The 23652-nt window shown below is 40.7% G+C and overlaps 1 protein-coding gene across 1 annotated transcript in view; it reads left to right on the forward strand.

Moving 5' to 3' along the window:
• LOC139462081 (uncharacterized) overlaps positions 1-23629 on the forward strand; it is a 35850-nt gene extending 12221 nt beyond the window's left edge. Inside the window, exons 2-17 of the mRNA XM_071243581.1 lie at positions 7950-8018; positions 9623-9746; positions 11566-11690; positions 12440-12554; positions 13094-13221; positions 13902-14022; positions 14675-14802; positions 15652-15763; positions 16492-16613; positions 17496-17595; positions 18274-18398; positions 19140-19251; positions 19864-19994; positions 20666-20728; positions 21764-21817; positions 23369-23629. Of these exons, the coding sequence (XP_071099682.1) occupies positions 7988-8018; positions 9623-9746; positions 11566-11690; positions 12440-12554; positions 13094-13221; positions 13902-14022; positions 14675-14802; positions 15652-15763; positions 16492-16613; positions 17496-17595; positions 18274-18398; positions 19140-19251; positions 19864-19994; positions 20666-20728; positions 21764-21817; positions 23369-23448 (1671 nt within the window). The 5' untranslated portion in view covers positions 7950-7987 and the 3' untranslated portion in view covers positions 23449-23629. The remainder of the gene's footprint in view (positions 1-7949; positions 8019-9622; positions 9747-11565; positions 11691-12439; positions 12555-13093; positions 13222-13901; positions 14023-14674; positions 14803-15651; positions 15764-16491; positions 16614-17495; positions 17596-18273; positions 18399-19139; positions 19252-19863; positions 19995-20665; positions 20729-21763; positions 21818-23368) is intronic.
• Positions 23630-23652: the final 23 nt, after the last annotated feature.

The following is a 23652-nucleotide window of genomic DNA, read 5'->3' on the forward strand; positions in this document are numbered from 1 at the left end:
ATCATGCCGCAGTATCATACAGAACGCAGGGGGAAAATGAAAATATTTGTCTGTACCTTTTCTGACAGGTAATTGTGTGGATGAAAACCACATATACATTCGTCTCTTAAGAATTACTCATAATTTATTCAAGAGATATTAGATTGGTTCAACGGACAAACGAACATACTGGTATGTCGTGTGAATCGACGCACATGAGCGCATCACATGTGACGTCATCGACACATGACTCTAGATGCACTATTTGTCTCCTGCAGGAATAGCGTGTAAAGTTTGGAAATTAGTTGCAACACATCGTGATAAGAATAAAGACACTGTGGTAACACTTGACTTATTGTTAGTTTTGTCATTAAGTGGTACACATTGGAAACACCTCTTCTTAACGTACATACTTCTCTATATGTTTCTATGGTTCGCGTTTTGGCTGTGAGTATATATCCAACTTTAGTATTGACAACACTTATGACCATATTCAACTATTTAGTTAGGCATTTATTGCCTTATAATTACTTTTTCTTGCTACTTGTATTATTTGTAGCTGGTAGAAGTTTCCTTACATTTGCATTATCTACGACGTACACAAATACCATTGGTGACCGGTGACCGCGAACCCAAGTCAAGGCTCAACACACCGCATTTCACCTTTGAGAACGAGTTTTGAACACGACACGATGCCGTTAACCAAGCCACACTCCACAGAGCGTTACGAGATGTCCACCTTGTTCAGTGCGGGGAGAATAGCTGAACGTTAACCAACATGACCCCCAGTACACTTCATCACTGTACACGTCAAGGACGTGCTACTCCTGGGCCACGCGATGGCGAGAGGATCAACATTAATGTCTTCTTAGTGTTTCGTGTCAATGTATCATGATGGATATGTCTAAACCCTGTACAGTTCAAAGACTAAAGGTTGTTAGAAAAGTGCGAACACCAGTCCTGTCAACCCCTGGGCTTAACACACTGCCTGTCGTCTCACATTCTTTTCCCACTCTTGGAGTCATGCTAAACAATAAACTTACATAAATTTAGAGTTGATTAGTTCCATTTAATGTCTAAATTTCAATATTTTTGTGCTGGTTCAAAGTGTCTGTTCTTTGACTTGTATGTTGTTTAACGCCGCAGTCAGTAATATTCAAGCTATATGAAGCCAGACCGTAAATAATGGAATCTGGACCAGACAATCTAGTGATTGACATCATGAGCATTGATTTATGGAATTGGGATACGATGACATGGAAGCAAATCAGCCAGTCTGACCATCTGATCCCGTTAGGCTGGGGACCAGTGGTAATCCGGGGGCTGAGATTTAAGTATTTATAATTATACTTATATACATACTTAGAAGAGCTCTGTATTGCTTTGGAACAAATGTATGCATAAACAGCTATTGGAGTCGCAGATCAACGATTAAAACATGGACGTGTACAGTGAAACCCAAATAACCCTGTCCCTCTGCAAAAACGCACTGTGCGGAAATATTGGTATGAAAATTAATGCGTATGTTTTAGTGACTGACAAATACCCTTTTCTCTCTGCTATTGCAAATTTTGGAGCCCTCACAGTATCTCTGAAATCAGTAAACAAAGTCCGGTTGTTTCGAACCTCAAGATTAAATCTAGCTGTAGGCAAATCCCTGAATCATTATGATTGTATGGTCAATGTGTATTTGTATACGCCTCCTAAGAAAATCAGCTTTTGGGATGGGATTAGATCTGGAATACACTGAATCATGTACTCGTACGTGGTAGATAGTGCCTTCGGCCATCTTCTGTGTAAACACATTTGTCAACTGATCACAGAACCAGAATGGTCATGGCATCGTGTGTGAAGACCTTGAGAGTGCAGGTCTGTAGGATTTGTTATAGTTCAGGTCAGTTAACAACAGCTGTAAAACGTGTACACAAAGTCAGCATCTCAGATGTATATGAAGATGATGCATCGACCAAAACATCATACGTCGCTTATCACGTAAAAGAGACATTATGACATAAACCAACGAGTTAATGACATTTTTAAAAAAACGAGCACTAATCTCATCCTCGGGCCAAATCTTTCGTGTATCAAGTCTGTCATTGACCGATTCACCGAAGCCCGTGAATATTGTTTTCCAATGATGACATGCATTGGACATTATGTTTGAAGACCTTGATATTGTTATGGCATATTTGATATACACATTAAATGTTAAGACATGTGCAGTGAAAGGTGCATGTAATTCACCTCCTTCGCGACATTAATAGAGGCGAAATGTGTCACCAACATGCTGAGCGACGCATGTTCTCGGTGTCATAATTTTCTTTCCGCTGATGTCTTTAAACTCTATACAATAAGGTCGATTGTTATGTTTGCACACTGTCATTTTAATTGTATGAAATTCTGGGACTGTGGAGTATGTTTTATGTATAACTAAATGTGTCCGTGACGTTAAATCTTAATGTTTTATTTACATGAACTGATTTAAATAAAAAAATTAAATAAAAGTTGAACATGCCTAAATCGTTTATAAACTGTTTTTCCAGAACCTATATTTGAAAGTCCTTCTCGAGTTGTTCATGTTGTGTATATGATGTATGTAGTTGTATATGAATAGTATGTAGTTGCATATAAATAACATACAGTTGCACTCGCGTATAATGGTATATATTTAGTTTTATAACAGTATGTCGTTGTATACAAACAGTGTTGAGTTGTATAGAAAATACAGTATTTAGTTGTATGTGAACAGCATGTAGTTGCATATAAATTATTATGCATTTGTATATCACATGTAATATGTATTTGTATATGAATAGTATGTACGTGTATGGTATATATACACTACCTTGCAAAGGAAAGTATACACCCATGTTGGATGGTGGCTAAAAATGAAGCAAATAAGAAACGGTTATTCAATGATGACGTATGTGATACGGGTACCACAGGCGATATTACATGCACCATGCCAATAACTATCTTGCCATAATGTCTGGGGGATTGACAGAGTACATGGAGATCGATATGGAGAACACAAACAACGCTATTTTATTCAACTTTGGGCTTCTTCCCAAATTTAGCGGTCAGGCCGTGATATAAATGGACAACTTTACCAAACAATAGTATTAAAAAAGTTGGAAAATATATACAACAGTTAATATTTAATGCATACATGTATGATGAGGTATTAGAGATGTAGGTCCTGGGTCTTCACAATTAACGTTCCACGAAAGACCTCCGATTGAACCCCGAGGCAAATGACAAGTTGTCAGGTGCTGTAATTAAGGCCTGCTAGATATTGTCAGTAGACATTGCGACATGCTGGGATTACATCGTCTCACATTCATCACCAAACAGTCATACTAACACTTGTTCTGTTACACACTTCAATTTGAGTGACAATGAGGTGAAAGGTCAAAGGGGAGGGCATCTTCACTTAGAAGGTGATGTAACAGAGTTGTCTGCCCTTTATCAAGTGTCCGTCGGCCGATTCACGTAGAGTCTTCCATGAAAGGGATACGTACGGTTAAACTGGTTCAAACTTGTGTTTGTAGGAGGGTTTGATAGTATGCGCTGTTTGGATTGCACTGGAAGGGATTTCATCTGAGGTGAGGTTGAATGAAATAGAGTTGTTTATGTTCTTTACATTAACACTTTATTAAGTATTCCTACGGTTGGTGCTTATATATTTTGTGAGGACTGTAAAACTGAGTATTAGTCTGTAGACTGGGTAGTATCAGGATCTTCTGATTGTGGATTCGAAACTTCCTTCATGATTATGATCCTTGGTTTGTCAGCACCATACCCATGCTCGTGGGATTCACCAAACTGTTAAACATCAAAGCTGTTTCAGTTTCATCTTGTTTAACGCCGCACTCAGCAATATTCCAGCTATATGACGGCGGTATGTAAATAATCTAGTCTGGACCAGACAATCCAGTGATTGACATCATAAACATCGATCCACGCAATTTGGATACGATGATATGCATCAACCAAGTCAGCGAGCCTGACCACCCAGTCCCGTTAGTCGCCTCTTACGACAAGCATAGTCGCCTTTTACGGCAAGCATGGGTTCCTGAAGACCAATTCTACCCTGGATGTTCACGGGTCGTTAAACATCAAAGCCTTTCATCACTTTGGTCTTTCCTAGATTCGCTGGGCTTTCATTTCCTCATGCTGGGTAGCAACGTTGGTGCACTGTTCAAGTTAGGTTTCAAGTACAGGTTATTTTTCAGCACTTTTTTCTTTACCACGCAAGGGGGCTCGGGTAGCCCAGACGTCCATGGCGCCACAATTCGCTGTGCAGAGTTGCGTCCCATGCCAGAAACCTATGATTGTGGGTTCCAATCCCAATACGCCCCGATTATGTTTCTAGGTTTGTCATCACCATAGCGTGCTCGTTGGCTTCACCAAAGTGGTATACGTCTGAGACATGCATCACTTCAGGCTTTCCTCCCACATTCTCTGACACGCCGCCATATAACTGGAATATTATTCAAAGGGGCGCTTAAACCATCTCACTTATTCCCTTTACCACGCTACGATTAATATCGAATTCCTTTAATCCATGACTACCTCACCAATTCCTTGGGTGTGCACACAGTCCAAACTCTAACCATATCATATAAGCCATCTCCCAGACTATCTCTTTCTTCATAGTGATAAAGGTTAATGATCAGCTATTTTTCCATCAAATATATCATGACTGGTATATTTATACAAACGAGTTAATTCTCTCTTATGTCTTGACATCAGAATACCTACATCAAAAGTGCGAGGTATTATTACCAGTCACTCAATCTCAATCAAACTACGTTCACATTTAATTTTGATTTCAAATATATATCAGTTAAAAAATTTGGAATTCCAGTCTCGTTTCCTCGATGCGTTTTATGATCAGACATTTTTATTTGTTTATGGAAATGAAGTATTATCTGAACAATCCGTCAGTCTCAGCGTGCATGCTGTAGTGAGGCCCAGTGGCGCTATTCCCGTGGGAAGTACATACTGGCTAGAAATCGCAAAGTTTCTGTTAGACTCTTCTGTTAAGGAAATAGGAATGATTTATTGTTTCATTGACACGTATCGCCTATTCATATGAGTAAATACCAAATAAAACCTGTCATATTAATAACTTTACTGCTTTGTACTTACCAACTGTCATCACACGTGTGTGAACTCGACATTACAAAAGCGAACTTATGCGAAAAGTGCGGACACATGTACATGCCCACTGGTTTACCTCTGATTTGGATGCCAGCTAAAATGTGAAGTCTTCAGCTCTTTTCTGGCTGGACACAATTTCAAAACTAGTTATCAGACGAGTAAACCAAGATTCAACAGTGTAATGGTGCATTTGAATAGTGCCTTAGTTTAAGATGAACCTAATTTAATGGCATAAAAATCCTCTGAGTAAGGTGCGTTTGTGCTGGGATGTGGGAGACGCCCGTAAATCGCTGTGGAGAGTTGCGCCCCAAATGCCTAGCAGAATTCTAGGAGGGTCCTGACGGGGGGGGGGTCCCATAAGCAGTAAAATCTAGGGAATTTAGGGTACTTTTTCATTACGCAGTAATTCTCTTCTTTTTCAATAAAATCGTCGCGAAATTATTTTTTTTATGGGGGTCGCATATTTGTTTCACAAAAATGCCAAATGAATTTTTTCAACAAATATTATAATATTATCACCAGGTTATTTTACCTTTCGTTTCATCCTGACAATTCATATTTTTAATACCGAGTAAAATCTCAAATCGCTAAACATTCTAGACTGGTCCCCTGCATCAGTTGCGCAGCCTGCTTTCTGTGGCGAAGCATTTGGGTCTTGAAGACAGACTGTTTTTGACCATTTTAATCATTTTACGATAAGCAGTAAATGAATTATTTACGTTAAGCAGTTATTTTTTGGTATTTTCTGTTAAGCATTTACGATAAAAAAAGATGAATTTTACGTTTACGATAGTGTTTGAAAGGTGTTTTACGTTCAGCATTAAAACCCATCAGGACCCTCTTCTAGGACTGAAACAATGTTAAAGTGACGTTAAAACGTACTTACTCACTACTTGTGTTTGTCTTTCACATTCGAGATAACTTACTATTTCATGATTGACATTGTCATAAGTGTTGTTGAGACAACGTACTATTTAATGATTGACGTTGTCATAAGTGTTGTTGAGATAATGTACTATTTAATGATTGACGTTGTCATAAGTGTTGTTGAGATAACGTACTATTTAATGATTGACGTTGTCATAAGTGTTGTTGAGATAACGTACTATTTAATGATTGACGTTGTCATAAGTGTGGTTGAGATAACGTTCTATTCATGTATTGACGTTGTCATAAGTGTTGTTGATATAACGTACTATTTAATGATTGACGTTGTCATAAGTGTTGTTGAGATAACGTACTATTTATTGATCAACGTTCCCATCGGTGTTATTGAGATGACGTACTATTAATTGATTAAAGTTTTCAGTCTTTGTTTGATAGGCATTCCTTAGAAGTTGACGGATGACAAGGTAGACACAATTTATGGATAAAATCTTCTTTAGTGTTCTGTTATAAGTTTTTAATGTGACGTTTACACGATATACAGTTTTTCTATTGGACGAGAAGGCGGTCACAGGCCGCGAAAATGACGTTCATGCGTTTTTCACGAGACTGTATTCTTTAAATGACGGAAATACTGACGGACTATTTGCATTCCTGGGGGAACCCCTGGGAATTCCCTAGCACGAATACATACAGAAGCGTCGTTTCAGATCATTTAGACCCTTTATTCTTGAACTCAGGGTTGTAACATACATGGAGAACAATTAGAGAGTTTTACTGCTTGATCGTTCTTGAGACCCCTCACTACGACCCATCCTAGTGAACCAGACGAAGAAACAACTAGCGTAGTTTCCACTCGATACTTGACTGGACTTACAGTGACAGTCTACAGCAATCTATAAAATTACCTGAGAATCTGTTTGCCACATCTTTATAATCACCTTTCAATGATCGGCCAGTTGATCAATGATGACTAAAACATGTAGCTGCCACAGGTTCATTTACAACTTCGGAAATGTCTCCCGTCACGTTTATCGTGTCGGCCATTTTGACGTCTTGTACTTGATGTAAATGTATTATGACGCGTTGTCATTGTGACTGACTAACTAAGGTAGCTCTTAACGTACCTTTCTCGTTTAATGACGATCTTATTTGACTATATTTGTTGTAAACAAACTACAAAAGATGTCACTGTAGAACAATGTGAGCATATATTCGATCACGTTACCCTTCCTGTTGAAGAACTACTTTATTCCGCGGTACAGATGGTTGTTGAATGGCTGTCAGTGTAAACATTAAGTCTCACATACTAAATAATATTGCGTATAGATCTACATCCTTCGAGGTAAAAAAAATGTCCCCTGCCGGGATGTTGCTGAAATATTGCTATGATCGGCGTAAAACAATACTCACTCAGTTACTCGAGGTAAAAAATAGTGATATAAAAAATAAGAAGAATTGACTTACACTTTGTGTGGGTTCATTGGAGTATGAACCTTCATAGAGTGAGGGCCAAACTGTATGAACGTCGGAGCAAGTTTGGTCCTCACTCTATGAAGGTTCATACTCCAATGAACTCACACAAAGTGAAAGTAAATTCTTAAATAGCGACATTTCGGTACAGATCTCTATAGACATATAACCGTCTTTCTTGAACACGGTATAAGGATCTATACCGAAAAGTCGCTATAATAGTATATTAAAGAAGTTGTTATCCATAAATTGTGTCTACATTGTTGTCTCCAGTGATGATAAAACATGACGATGTGGTTATTAAAAACATATACTTTGTCAGAAGAATCCGACATTTTACTGGTGACATAGAAAATGTAAAACCGAAAACGTGAAGATTGTTGCCATGCTACAGTAGACAGTGATGGATGATGACGTGTTTTCATAAGTTGTCTTTTATGTTTCAGAATTTTAACATTAAGCAGTCGTACAGTACCAAGCAAAGATGAGCTGCAACACTCTGCTGACTATAGCAGGTAAAACCTGGGTTTATAGTGAGTACGTGAGTTGGGTTTTAACGCCACTTTCAACAATACATGTAACGAAGTTATACCACGGCGTGTTAGCTTAATGTTGGAGAAAAAAACAAAGTGATGCAGGTCTGAGACGTCTAGAACCCACGACCACGGGTATAGTTCTGACAAACCCAAAATGATAACCGGGGCGAACCGGGATTCGAACCCAGATGGGTCTCTGGCGTTCCTAAGAGACGCAACTTTGCACAGCGAATTATGGCGCCTCAGGCGACAGGACCACCCGTGTCCCTTGGGTGTACATGTCATTAAACCTCGGTAACTCGAACTCGGTTAACTCGATATCTCGTTTGAAGTATGTAACTTTATGTTCACGGAGGAAAGTTAATCATCTCTCTTGCACATTGTCTCGAAATACGGATAAGGCGATTATATTTTTTTTTCAAGAATCTGTTAAAAAAGTTATATGCTGCATTTAGATATTCGATGTTCTTGGGTTGGAACAAAATCATCATTGGATATAACAGTACATTAATATTTGTGTAAGCTGTCAAAAACGACTTGCGACAACATATTGAAAACATTTCTTATAAATAGATACATCAACAATAATAGCTTCACACAGTGGTTATTTAAATCTTTAACTCAAAGACAACTGTTGACAACAATACGAAATGTGACATCGTTCGGTGCATTTATGGAGCACAAGTCCCGCCCATTCTATTATCAGCCAATCAGGAAACAACACTAGGTTAGTGGGCGTGGCCTACCTGTTTTTGATTTATGGAAACATAAAGGCAAAATAATTATTTGTTCAGACAAAAACCACGGATTTACTTGCAATATATTTATTTATTATTTATTTATTTACCTATGAACAAAAGTTTCTCGCCGCACTATAAGCTTTTTCTTCCCTCGCTGTTCCCAGCAACCTACCCTTGTCGTAAGAAACGACTTATTGGAGTAGGTGGTCAACGTTTAGTAGCTTAGTCGATTAGGTGGCCTAAGACGGTGTGGATCCTTGCTCACAATCAGTTACTGTGTTGTCTGGTCCAGACTCGATTATTTACATACAGATGGAATATCGACGAGAGTGGCGTGAAACAACAAATGAAAAAACATATCTGAACATAACCCGAAGTATGACTGTTGATAGTTTAAATGTAATAAAACATCTAATAATTGGTTTTGAAATGCACGATTTAAAATTAGATTTGTACAATTTGGCGTCATTGATTTTCGAACAGTTTCGAATAAACGTGCACCCCTGCATCAACTCTCAGAGAACACTCACAGAATTCTATGTATTCTTCCATAATATTGTCCAAGAGTAACCTCTGGGACAAACACCGACAGCGTGGCACGCGTAATACTACTTGTTGACGACGTATTTTCAGCACAGAAAGGCGTCTGTTGACACGTGATTATGTGCATGTCTTCATTATGTGATGTAACTTGTCAACGCAGGTGGTTGTGTACATGTATATGTCGTTATAGGAGATTAACATGTCAATGAAGGTGTATATGTCGTTACATGAGATGTAATAATGATAAAGTAGGACATGACACGTGTATTAGTCAAACATTGATGATCTTCCCTCCGGCAGTGTGGACGGTGTTGGTGGTGTTGGCCGTAGGCTGTGACGAGCAGTGCACGTCGGCGTTCCAGCAGCGCCTAGCGGAGGCGGCACAGGGCGGCAATGCTTCATCCTCCCTACAGAGAAGTTGCGAGTGAGTACACGTTGTCTGTTATACGTTTATAACGAACATGCCTATAACGAACTGACGGATATGACGAACTTATTTTTTGTCCCGGCCACTGCTGTATATATTCTGTACATATGCTTATATCGAACCACTGTTATAACGAAATAAAATTAGTGGCTTCTTTGAGTTTGTTATAACCGTAGTTCGTATGTCCGGAACATGTTCAAATTTACCTTTATTTTGCATGGGTGGACAAGAAACATAAGAAGGTCCCGGGGGAAGAATAGAGATAACCAACAAAAGATTGATTTTGAGAAAATAAATTGAACATTTATGGTTGCCTGAGAAAGATTGAAATAAGTTTGGGAAAGAAAGAAAATTCTTACTTGTCAAGTCATGTATGTTTACTTTACAAAAGAGATGCAGCCAACAATGTTAATATAAGTAGGTATTTGAGATCTTTACAGACACACACCAGTGGACAAGAGAGTGGGCTATCGCAGTCTTCGTGAAAGGTGGTTGTCACCGTTTTCCCTGAAACTCGGACTTATTGACAAATCTCATTTGCAGATATAAAACTTTAAATACTGATTCCAACAGTCCGAGTTCATTTCAAATCAAAACATTAAACAGGGTGCCGAGGAACCTGCACAATTCAGACCTGTAAATACAAAAGGTAGACAAGAAATGTGATTTGCAGTCATTCCTGTAATGTTACAAATGTCAGTATTTTCACTACTAATTCTTCTGGTAGATGTAACAGTTGAATCTCAAGAAAGAAAACACTTTGAATAAGAATATGTAGATGGAAAAGTATTGCTTTTCCCGGTATGTTAAAATTAGTTGTGAAAGTTTGTGAGATGACCTTGAATGACATCCAACAGTAGTTTCATGTTTGCAGGGAAAAAACATGATTACCCTGTTTTGACAACTTTGCATTACAAAATAAAATTAAAAAAATATTCCGTTCAAACTTTTGAAAGATACTTCAGTATCTGGCAACCCACTAAATATAATTATCTCAAATTCTCTGGATGTGTGGCTTATCACTATCTTTCCCCGAGGCCTTCATTAACATACACTAGTTACCAACCAATCGAGCGATTAAGAAGTGGGTTTGCAGAGTTCGTCAGATAGTGTGCGGGAAACCAACCTCGGTCTTCAGTCTGACGAGACGCTTCAGCACTTGTCTTTCCCGCTGCTCTGTGCCAAGGAAAATAATTTTATTTCAACATATGTCTCAAAATGTACAGAAGGAAAAATGGTTCACAATATAAAACAGTGAACTATTAGTATATTATGTCCAGCTGAATTGAAGAAATGTGTTGAATGAATTGAAAGGTTCATAACAAATGCTTCCTTTACTTTCTGGGCCCACTCGCACAAAGCGATCTTAGCGCTACGACTATTGTAAGCCTATGTTAAAGCATGGGGATTACGATCATCTTAGCGCTAAGATCGCTTTGTGCAAGTAGGCCCTGATCCCTTATTTCTTTCTGTCAGTATATGATTTGTGACCAATAGACTGGAAATACCGATCTTAAAAACAATGTTCGTGACGTCATTTAATGATCAATATTATGATTGGATGGAACAGCCCGGAATCATTTCATTTTGTCCGATTCGACATGATGGTTGTGTACTGTTCATGTATTTGGCGACTGCAACTCAGTGAAGAATACGACCCGCGAAGATCCGGGGTAGAATAGGTCTTCAGCAACACACGCTTGTCGTAAATGCGACTATACTTGACAGCCGTCATATAGCTGGAATATTGCTGAGTGCGGCGTCAAACAACAAACAAACAGTGAACAATACGTTTCTATCAATGATACGGTTCCAGGGCCATCAAACTGCACCTTCAGTGCCTGGGCGAGATCCGGGCCAGCTGTAACGCCAATCAGATTCAGATGGTGAACAGCACCATCACCACCATGCAGGCCAACTACGACAGGTCCTGTACCGAGGGTGAGTACCGTAGTCACTCTGTTTGACGATTCTATGAGAGTCTCTGGTTCCACATAGGAGGTAGGAAACGACTGTTAATTATTATTTTATCCGAAAACATTCTGTTATATTAAAACATTAGTACGGAACAGCTATTTGTTAGTCAGGACGTTTGATAATTTGTCTGGTCATAAATAACGGCATCTTCCTGAGGCAAGGGAGTTAACTGACTAAAAGTCCAGTTTCCACCCTTGACGAACTAAGCTGAATTTTTGGGCTCGATCGAAGCGCCACCAGTGGCTATTACAAGCTATGTCCTTCTATGACCACCTTTCATATCACTTGCATTTGCTTCAAATAAATAGGCGTCGCCCAGTGAAGACGATCTATTCGATAATCATGATCTATAAATGATAAAACGGTCTTACTTCGCGAAGTGCATCAACTCAAGGGAACACCTGGATTAGAAACATGAAAAGATTTGGAAAATATCTATTGACGCTAAGTTGTCGGTGCACATGCCGTGCAGTTTTATAACCGGATGTTGATTTCGTTACGCGATTTTGATTTAACCATGTATAGACTCGTTAGTCCAACCCAAATATAACTCCGAAATTGCAGCCTAGTTCGGCAAGGGTGGAAACTGGACTTTTATAGTCAGTTCACTCCCTTGTTTCGTGAAAATGAAATAACGGTACCGTTTTAAGTGTCCGGGCTTCTTCTGTAGATAAATGTGTATCTGTTTGTCAGTTGTACATATGTTGTTCCAGGAAGTGCCGGGGCGGACGTTGCCAGCTGTGGAGCACGCTACGTGGTCTGCAACGAGAAGTTCAACGCCACCTTCTTCCCCGCGCTCAATGCGTATGATCTTACAGCGGCATGCGGGTGTGTACTTTCACTGACTTTCAAATGAAAATATATAGTTGTTTGGTTACTTTGGTTTGTCAATCCATTTACCTGTCATCACACCCTTGAAGATCCGAGTTACAATAGGTCTTCAGCGACCCATGTTTGTCGTCAGAGGCGACTATTCTTGTCGTAAAAGGTGACTAACGGGATTGGGTGGTCAATTGCGAAGATCAATGCTCCTGATGTCAGTCATTGGAATATCTGGTCGATACTCGATTATTTACAGACCGCCGTCATTTATTTGGAATAGTGCGGCGTTAAACAACAAACAAACCTATTATCTGGCTACTCTTTTCTTTATAATTTTTTTTTAAAACCAATTATGCACACTACCATGAATGAAAAAGTGATACGCAAACTTATAACAATCAACATTAATAAGGCCCTAAGATCAAAACTGTCAAATCACTTGCAATTCGAAACGGGAACGGCTGGTATCACGAGTATTCACGAATGATACTCGATACAAGGAAGTGAAGCTGATGATCCTATTTCACTCTTGCCCCCCTCGCCAGCTCCCTGAACAACTACACGGCATGTGTGGAGTCGCTCCTCACGTCCCCCGACTGCTCTCAGTATGCAGGATACGCCGTCAACACCATCAACGGCATCAGGACCCGCTACTCTTCCACTTGTCAGGGAGGTGAGTCACGCCATTAGAGTTATCTCCCTTTCAGATTGGTCCAGCGTATTGTAAATGTAGGCAGTAACAATTAGTCTCTGAAAATATGTAATTTTGACTGAAAGAAGCAGCTACATATAACTTGAAAAGAAGCCCTAGTGACATGGGTCACGAACCTGTTAAAAATCTAGACTTGCTTCATTTAGGCCTATAGCCTCAGGGCTGGACGAAAGGGAAACATCCGGCCTATCCAGCTAACTTCAATCAATATCTAACCGTGGCACGGAATACATTTATATTTAAGAATATATTCTTACCAGTGCATGGTTTCTTCAATTCCTTTGCTTTTGTGCATTTTTAAAACCACCCTGTCTGTGTGAGGGGATTCAGTGGGGTTGCCTGAGATTTCATTGGGGACAAATGTTTTACTTTCCTCAAACCTTCCATTGTAGCCAGAATGGGTTTTTTTGCGCCAAAGATGGAACAAAAGAATAGTTATTCCGTATTACAGTAACATATTTTGAGATCGTGTTGTCCACACACAAATACATTCTTCAAAACTGTCAAGGGTCGGAGTACTCTTCCAAGATTTTCTCAGTTTGATACAAGTCACTTCTTACAGCATCTTGATCTTGGGCTCCGGCCATTGGAGCATAGTTCCTCTAATTGAATGTGTGATGAAGGCAATTATCTACACACAGACACTGCAACCACTGGAGCCAACATGGCGCGTTGTCTTAATGGAACCATGGAGTGCTTCACAACCTTCAACAGGACGTTCTTCCCATCTGTCCGGAAGTCAGACATGAGACTCATGTGCAGGTCAGGTCACATAAATGCTTCCGGTCGTATTGGCAATCTCGTATCCGCAGTAGACAGTCTTCAAAACATGAAGGTCCATCAGATTCTACATTCAGATATCGCTGAATCCCTGTTAACGCTGTTTTGAACAATATTCCAGTTACATCACGGCGTGTCAGCTTAATAAGGGAGGAAAGCCCGGAGTGATGCATGTCTCAGACGTTTACCACTTTGGTTAGACCCACGAGCACGGATATAGTGTTGTAAACCTAGAAACACTCGGGGCAAAACGGGATTCGAACCCACGACCATAGGTTTCTGGCGTGCCCAAGGGACGTAACTCTGCACAGCGAATTGTGGCGCCTTAGACGACTGGGCCACCCGTGCCCCCTTTGGAAGAACGAGGGATTGTTGCTTTACAATGCAGTCTTTAAATTTATGAGCCGAGTAGAACAGCCAATAAACGCAAACGTAGTTTTTTGATGATTTTGTTTGTCACCGACACTCGATACGTCCTTCAAAATTACCACTTCGCGAATTTCGCCTTTTGTTATTTTCGCACAACCGTTTCTAACCCCATGTTTCTCCGACCTATCTTGCTATCGTATCAGTTCCTGTTTCATACTCACGAGCAGCCCCTGTTTACAAGGTACTGTGTTCTGTCTCTGTGTAGTTCTGTGTCCAACTACTCCAAGTGCATCAACGCCCTTGCTGCCGACACTTCCTGTAATCAGTACACGTCCCAGGCTGTCTCCAGCATACAGGTGCTCGAACAACAACACCAGGTGGCCTGTGGAGCGGGTAGGTAACTCTATAAAGGGGCATAACTCCTGTTATCAAGGCAAGCATGCACTCATCATATGAGTCTGCCTCTGTTTATCATTGGGAATATGTAATGTTAGAGGGTGGCAACCTTTCAACAAAATTATGTCCCAGCAGATACTATCTTAATTGCTTGCGAACCCAAAGTTATACTCCGATCTCTCAATAAATGGTGAGAAAGAGCCCAATTGAAAGATAACAAGACACTATTTCTCAACAAATCACATGACACGAAAAATCATGTGTGGAGTGTGGATAGAAATATCCACCGACCAAGGATGTTTTAGATATAGAAAAAATGTTTGCACTGTCTATTATAAATACATGTTTAATATAATTCCAAACCTAGGTAAAGAGATTCAGCTATAATATGCAAACAAAACACAGTGAAACATTGTTCTCTGATAGTGCCGTGGGATAGCGAAAATATATAGTTAGTGTGAGACAAGGCGATTGTCGATGTGAGACAAAAATGGCGTTAAGGATTCAATAAGATTCGTAACATTACGTCCAACGCCAAATGTCGAGTTACAAAAGTTCAACTTGACGCGGTTTCACTGTGAATGAGAACCAAAATGTTGCAGTGCACATACAGCCAGGAACCAGTCTCCACGAAAAGGAATGTAATACATATTCCCACACTGTAGGTATGGACCTAGGTATAACTGTACGGAATCCAGCATGAGACGTGACCATCAGTTGCGCTTTGTTGTGAATGACAATTTGACTGAAAAGTGAAATATTATGTCGTGAACGACATTTTACTTAATCATGATACGCAAAATGATTATTCTCAGTGTAACTTAAGTGTGACGTTGTTACGTTTAGATGGTGGGGCCAAAGCCACTGAGTGTTTGAGAAGCTTCAGGGACTGTTATCAGCACTTCAATGAAACTTTCAACCCAGCCGTTCAAGCCATGAACATTGAGAAACTATGCGAGTAAGTATTTAAACACCACTGATTGGGACCCACCATTTCAGTTTTTTCTTAGAAACATTATATTTTCCGGTCACTGCTTCAAATCATGCATTTTTTTCTGTGAAAGGAGAAGCTGGACAAGTCAATTTGGATACTTTTAAATATTTTGTTTGGGACAAAACTATCCCGTAGAAAATGCATTTCCAGCAGCCATGTGTTGCCAGTTAAGTATAATGCACTTGTAGCAATGATTCACAATTCCAATTATGTCTTTTCAATAGATCCGTTTCAACCATTGCCAGTTATATCAATGGCGAAAATGTAATTTTGTAGTCCTTACTTATTAATATCATCAACTGTTGTCAAGCAACATAGTATACATTATCTATTTAACAATAATGGCTACTTGGTCTCTTCACGTGTTCTATGAGTTTCTATCTGGTAGGAGTCTAGCGATGATTGTTACGTGGTCGCTACTGGTGTTGTCTTGTATTGCTTCACACGTGGAGTTTAAGGAATTTGATGAAAGTGTAAAAACTATTTGATATCTGCGATACAATGGTTTACACAAATGGATCTTTAAATGCACGTGGAAGGGTTGAGGCACATGGCATGTTAAGACTGCAAACAACCTTATGTCTATGGATCCTTCCGCCGTACACTAAGCTCATGACCATCACCCTGGTTACGTAAAATAAAGAACCTGTATTCTCTGCTTGTGGGTTACACTACTGACTTCTCTTCGGTAGGTCCATGGACGAATACAAGGTGTGTTCAGTTGGAATACCTGACGACTGTGACAAGTACCTAGGCCAGTCCATTGACGGCCTGGACAGGATGCAGGCCCAGTACTCTCAGTACTGCACCCCAGGTAAGCTGGCTATACTCGCAGTACTGCACCCGAGGTAATATGGCTATACTGCACCCCAGGTAAGCTGGCTATACTCACAGTACTGCACCTCAGGTAAGCTGGCTATACTCACAGTACTGCACCCCAGGTAAGCTGGCTACACTCACAGTACTGCACCCCAGGTAAGCTGGCTATACTCACAGTATTGCACCCCAGGTAAGCTTGCTATACTCACAGTACTACACACCGGGTTAGTTGGATATACTGCATAACGGGTAAGCTGGCTATACCAACAGTACTGCACCCCAGGTAAGCTGGATATACTCACAGTACTGCACCCCAGGTAAGCTGTCTATACTCACAGTACTGCATCACAGGTAAGCTGGCTATACTCACAGTACTGCACCCAAGGTAAGCTGGCTATACTCGCAGTACTGCACCCCAGGTAAGCTGTCTATACTCGCAGTACTACACCCCAGGTAAGCTGGCTATACTCACAGTACTACACCCCAGGTAAGCTGGCTATACTCACAGTACTGCACCCAAGGTAAGCAGGCTATACTCGCAGTACTGCACCCCAGGTAAGCTGTCTATACTCGCAGTACTACACCCCAGGTAAGCTGGCTATACTCACAGTACTACACCCCAGGTAAGCTGGCTATACTCACAGTACTGCACCCCAGGTAAGCTGGCTATACTCACAGTACTGAATTATGCTCTGTGCCCAAGTCACGGTACTACATGGACGAACTGACATAGGTTGACCCATGGTCTTTGCGAAAAAAGGGTGCACCCCTGCACTCGCCCAAATCCCATTCCACCCCTCCGCGTCCCTCTGGTTCCACCAGTAGACTGCATCCCCAAACATGTAATCTATGTTTTTGTATTTACCTGTATTTCCAGAGAACAAGATGATATTTGGCTGCACCCCCCTGTCCAAGTGTAACCGAAACCTGATCGGTAACCTCACCGTCACCGGGGCGGAGTCAGGCATGCTGTGCATGTAAGTACAGATTGTTCTTTCTGCTCGTTATAGGTTGTATCAGCTCGTCACACGAAGCACAGATCAATCGAGATCAGTCTCCCAAAATTGCTATAATATAGTTTTACTCTGAAGGTTTTGTATTGTGACGAGTTTTCGTTCACGGTACTTTGCATGTGAGGGAATATCTGCTTCTACGTTCATCAATCCTCTTAAGACACCCACACCACCCACACCCCTTCGACACGTCGATCCTGCGCGAATGTCAATTTAATCATGAGACTGCTTCAAGATTGGCGCTGTCGCGTTACTGAGTGAGATAGTTCGTGTGTGCTGCTGTTACTATGACACTGTTTGTGTGTGACGCTGTTAGGATGGGATGTCGTTAGTATGTGACGCAATTAGTTTGTGCGCTGCGCAAATGTCTATCCTGACTGTATCAATGAAACTGATTCAACATTGGCGCCGTGGCGTTACAACGTGACCTTGTTAACATGTGAATCTGTTAATCTGTGACTGTGTCGGTATGTGACGCTGTTGGTATACATTACGCTGTTAGCAGGTGTCAGGATGGGTTTAGAGCGATTATCAGCCATTTTGTAAGATCAACATCAGCGAAAGTGGTTCTGCGACTCGACACTTTTCTGAAACTGCAATGCCGCCCACCTTTAAGCACGTTACTATTTCCCTGTCTCTCAGGGTACTCGAGACGTACTTCCCCTGTGTGGACGAGGCGGTCAAGCAGTGCCAACTATCTGGGGACGGGATATCTGCCATCTCCTTCCGTGATCTCGGCCTCCTCTCGTCCAGATACTGCCGGTCAGGTAAGTTTCCGCGCCGTGTTCCAGCACGTCTCAGGGATACAGCCGTTGTAAATCTAGGCTATATTGAGGTTAGATAATTGAAGCGCTTATTCCGCCTTGTGCATGTGGGTTTAGCAACTTAATTAAAAGCAGAGATATAAATTTGGCTGCCCGTCCTCTATATCTACGGACACACAACGAAAACGTGTTATCAACGTTAACACGAAGTACAAGAGAACGATTGTAGCTGTAAATATTTACTCGCATGACAAAGAATGATGAATGTCTGAGAGAATTACATTATTTGTAGACCGGGGAAGATCCGGGTTGGAATAGGTCTTCAGCAACCCATACTTGTCGTAAGAGGCGACAAACGGGATCGGGTGGTCAGGCTCGCTGACGTGGTTGATATATGTCATCGTATACCCAAACTCGATTATTTACAGACCCCGCGTCATATTGCTGGAATATCGCTGGGTGCAGCGTAAAACAACAAACAAACAAACAAATATGCTTAATTTCGAATACGCGTTTCCAAAGGTAAACGAGTTTATAGGTATAAGAGTAAGGCCTATAGAAGCGCTAGCATGGCTTTGTGAAGAAACCATCTATCTGGTCTGATTAAATCGGTGATCAAGAAACACGGCAACTCATTGATGTACAATCCCCGTGCTTTTAGACACGTGCCAGTTGTGTTTCGGCGATGTTCTATTTTCTATATCAGGTTGAATGGAGGTAGACATGAACGTGCTTGTGTTTCAGTGCTGGCGAACCCCGCCATCAAGAGCTGCATGAACTTCATGCAGTGTCACGCCGCCCTTGACCTTACCAACATGAGCCCCAGCATGATGGTGGAAGGAACCTATTGGTGCCAGTGAGTTGGATAGATGGCTAGATAGTCCGACGATGTATATATGGCTAGATACCTAGATACTAGTAGTCTGTTGATACATAGGTGGCTAGATAGATAGATACTGGAAGTCAGTTGATGTAGATATGGCTAGATAAATTTCGGAAATATGTATAGGTGGCTAGATAGATAGATTCTGGAAGTCTGTTGATGTAGATATGGCTAGATACCTGGATACTAGTAGTCTATTGATGTATAGGCGGCTAGATAGATGGATACTGGAAGTCGATGAATAGGTGACTAGATAGCTAGATAGTAGTAATATGTTTATGCAAAGGGGACTATAATCTAAAATCTGCTTTAATGATGAATAAGTAGGATACATGGCTAGATACTAGAACTCCGTTGATCTAGGTGGCTAGATACACTGTTACGTATTTGTAAAAACCTATTTCATACATGTCATTTTTCTGTATTTTACTTATTGTAGACGGTCATATTGTTTTGAAATGTGCTTTAATGTCATTTTTATTTCAATCCAATGGATATTGAAAAATAAATTCTAAACAAAGTAAGAGAATACGGCCTGACGTACATGTGGACGATGACGTTTCATTGGTGTGTATTGTTGTCCAGCTACATGGAGTCGTCGCTCATATGCAGCTCTCAGCTCATCAACGCCGGCCACTGTAACGTCCGGAACAGAAACGACATGATCAACAACATCCAACGTCTCCGGCAGATGCAACAGACGACGTGTACAATAAGTAAGTGGATTAACTCATGTAAACATAAAACTGTTTATCATCGTTCCGGTAAAACATTTTACAATGATGTTATTAGAGGGCACAATATTGTATATTTGTTTTATCTTTGATAAAATCTTTTCATGTTCGTTCCCTGAAAAATGGAAGAGAGTTACCTTTCCTTGTCTAAATATAGCCACCAGGTGTGCTGTCAAGTTTGAATTAGTTGTCTCCCCACTGAGAAAAAAACAAACCTAGTGACCTGGCACCAGATTATATTTTTTGTTGCTTATATTCTGAAGTGCTTGGCATATATATTGCAATATTGCATTGACTGACTGCTTAGCTGAATGATCGATCGAGGAATTAATGAATCAGAGCAATGAATCATAATTCTTTTTCCTTTTGTTGAACTGTATTATAGGATTTAATGTTACTGAATTCGGTATCAGTCGTATATGTTAGATGGATGTATGCATTGCAATGACTTGTAATTCATATAGTATTATATATATATATATTAGAAATTGGTAAAGGTTATTATATCATCTTCATGGTGGGGGCGTTATCTTAAATATCTCGAATATGATTTAGATATATTCATTACACACCCAACTGGCACTGGTTACCCCTTCATAATTATTCAAATACTTTTGTTTTGCCCTAACCTGTTAAATATTGTCACCCTCCAGCCACACCCGCACCGACAACGTCAACGACTACCACTATGAAAACAACTGAGCAGCTGAAGGAAGGTAAGCCTGTCCATGACATCAGTATTTACTTGAAGCAGTCGCAGTACATATACATCAATACTCAATGGTACTTACTGAGGTTTGGGGGGTTGACAGTAGTACTTAACATGATTTACCCGTCTTCAATGTTTAATGTGTTCCCCGGATTCGTGGACATCCGGGTTAGAATAGTTTAACCCATGTTTGCTGTGAAGCCGACCATGCTTGTCATAAGAGGCGTCTTACGAGATCGGGTGGTCAGGATCGTTGACTTGGTTGATGAATGTCATCGTATCTCACTTGCGTGGATCGATGCTCATGATGTTATTCACTGGATTGTTTGGTCCAGACTCGATTAGTTACAGACCGCCGCCATATAGCTGGAATATTACTGAGTGCTGCGTTGAACCATAAACAAACAAAGAAATAATGTTCTCCCCTGTTGATTTGTGGGTAGAATAGGCTTGCGGTGTGAACCGGCTAAATTGGACTTGGCTGTCATTGTACCTTGGATTGTTGCCAGTGCTATAGCCCACCTGTTTGTCCTGTGTGGAGCCGAATATACTCAGACCACAGTGTAAACGCTGAAATATTGCAGCCTGGGGCCTGACACAACACTATCGGGGTCAGGCTCGTTGACTTGGTTGATGCATGTCATCGTATCCCAATTGGTGGATCAATGCTCATGATGTCAATCATTAGATTGTCTGGTCCAGACTCGATTATTTACAAACCGCCGTCATATAGCTGGAATATTGCTGAGTACGGCGTTAAACAACAACAAACAAACAAACAAACAAACACTGATTTCATTTAAAATGACGGTCAGCAAGAATTTTTATAACGAGTTATGAACATATAGTTTTAGATAACCAGTTATTGCAACTGCTAATGATTTAATCATAATTATCTTTCGGGATAAGGCGCTTCATTACATAATCATGGTCTAATGTAGTTTTCATAGTCACCAATCACAATGCAAGATTTGATGTCAGGATAAAGATTTCATAGCAGAATACAACCCATCTTAAACACGTTTTAACATTCAATATTTAGATTTAAGCAAGAAAGATGACGACAAGAAACAAGACAAAGTCACCGGGAATTCAGGTGAGATAGCATTTCTGTGCTGGGAATAGACACGGCAAAGTTCGACTCATGTATGGTCCTGTGTACATGTCATGACAACTTTGGCACCCTCAATAACGACTCGGGTTGTGAGGGCCAACATATTCGCTAGTTTTTACCCATTTCTGGTGTCTCATGCTGTGATATTGCTCGAATATTGAAAAAGGCGCCGTAAAAATCACTCACTCAGTAGTGTTTCGGGGGCATAGGTGGCTCAGTAGAATGAGGTGCCACAATTCGCTGTGGGGAGTTTCAATCCATGGATACATGGGTTCGAATCCCGGTTTGTCCCGATTATGTATAGGTTTGTCAGCACCATAACCGACGTCGTGGGTTACACTTAAGTGGTAGTTTGAGACCTGCATCACTTCAGGCTTTCCTCACCCGTCAAGCTGACTCGCCGTGATATAACTGGGATACTGTTGGAAGCGGTGTTAAACCAAACTCACTCACTCATTCACTCACTCAGTCCTAGTTTTTTATAATGTTAGGGTGACAGTGGCACTAGGTTTCCCCACCGACTAACGGGTGACGGGTGCCACCGATGAGGCAGGACACGCTCACCTTTACGCGAACACCTGGTATTATCCGTTAATTATAGTGATTCATACACTCATGCTATAGACGGAATCGTACAGTGGGCTGGCTACCTTTAGCAGACATGTCACCCCACGTTCACTACACCGTAGACATTTTGTCGCTTTTATTTCACTGCAATGAATGCACTTCAAAACACCTGTAAATCTTTGATACGTCTTCGGGAATATTTTAGATGGTCAAAAGTGCACTCCGAGCGGATCGTACTTTGTAGTACTTCTTTAAATGTCACATTCATTCTTTTAGTTGCAATAAAACGTTATAGGCGAATATTAGTCATCTTCTCGGGGCAAGTGAATTAACTTTTAAAGTCCAGTTTCCACCCTTGCCGAACTAGGCTTGCATTACTGGGCTCGATCGTAGCGCCACCGGTGGCGATTACGAGTTTTGACCCTTCTATGTCTCTCCCATGGACCAATCAGATTCAACCCCAAGTATCACTTGCATTTGCTTCAAACAAAATGGCGGCGCTGAGTCAAGACGATCTGATCGATAATCGAGATATTTTGTGATAAAACGGATCTTACATCGCGAAGTGCATCTGAATACGTGAGCACCTTGAAGAAAATCGTGAAAAGTTTTGGAAAATATCTGTTGACACCGAGTTGCTTTGCAAATCCAGCAATCGCCCGAAATCTGCATGACAGTTTACGAACCGGATTTCGATTTCATTGCGCGATTTTTATTGGACTATGCATGGACTCGTTAGTCCAGCCAAAATCTAACTCCATAATACCAGCCTAGTTCTGCAAGGGTGAAAACTGGACTTTTATGGTCAGTTAACTCTCTTACCTCGGGAGGATGAATATTAGTCGAACACATTATTTCAATATCTATACGATAGGTACATGACAACTTTATTTTTATTTTGATCTAATACGGAATAAATGATAAAGCAAGACGTTTATGTAAACTAAAAACATATTTTAATTTCAGGTTCTGCATCTACCTTGACCTTGAGCTTTGTAACCTTGGCCCTGACCTTCCTGGTGACCATATTCCAGCGTCATTCGTGAAACGATTAACCCGTTAGTGGATAAAGTCAAATATGATGACGAACAAAACAGACTGCCCTCCAGTAATGCCAGTCTCAGAAAACTATAAGCCAACATCAGTTGAATGGATGTTCTCGAAACTTGTGGAGAATAATTTGAAACTTATGTTTCTATCATCAGTCATGGTTCGTTGTCGTTAAGAAATTTAAGAAGTCAATAAAAATC

This window comes from Haliotis cracherodii, unplaced genomic scaffold (genome assembly GCF_022045235.1).
Source record: "Haliotis cracherodii isolate W230 unplaced genomic scaffold, xgHalCrac1.p SCAF_15, whole genome shotgun sequence".
Lineage (NCBI taxonomy): Eukaryota > Metazoa > Mollusca > Gastropoda > Lepetellida > Haliotidae > Haliotis > Haliotis cracherodii.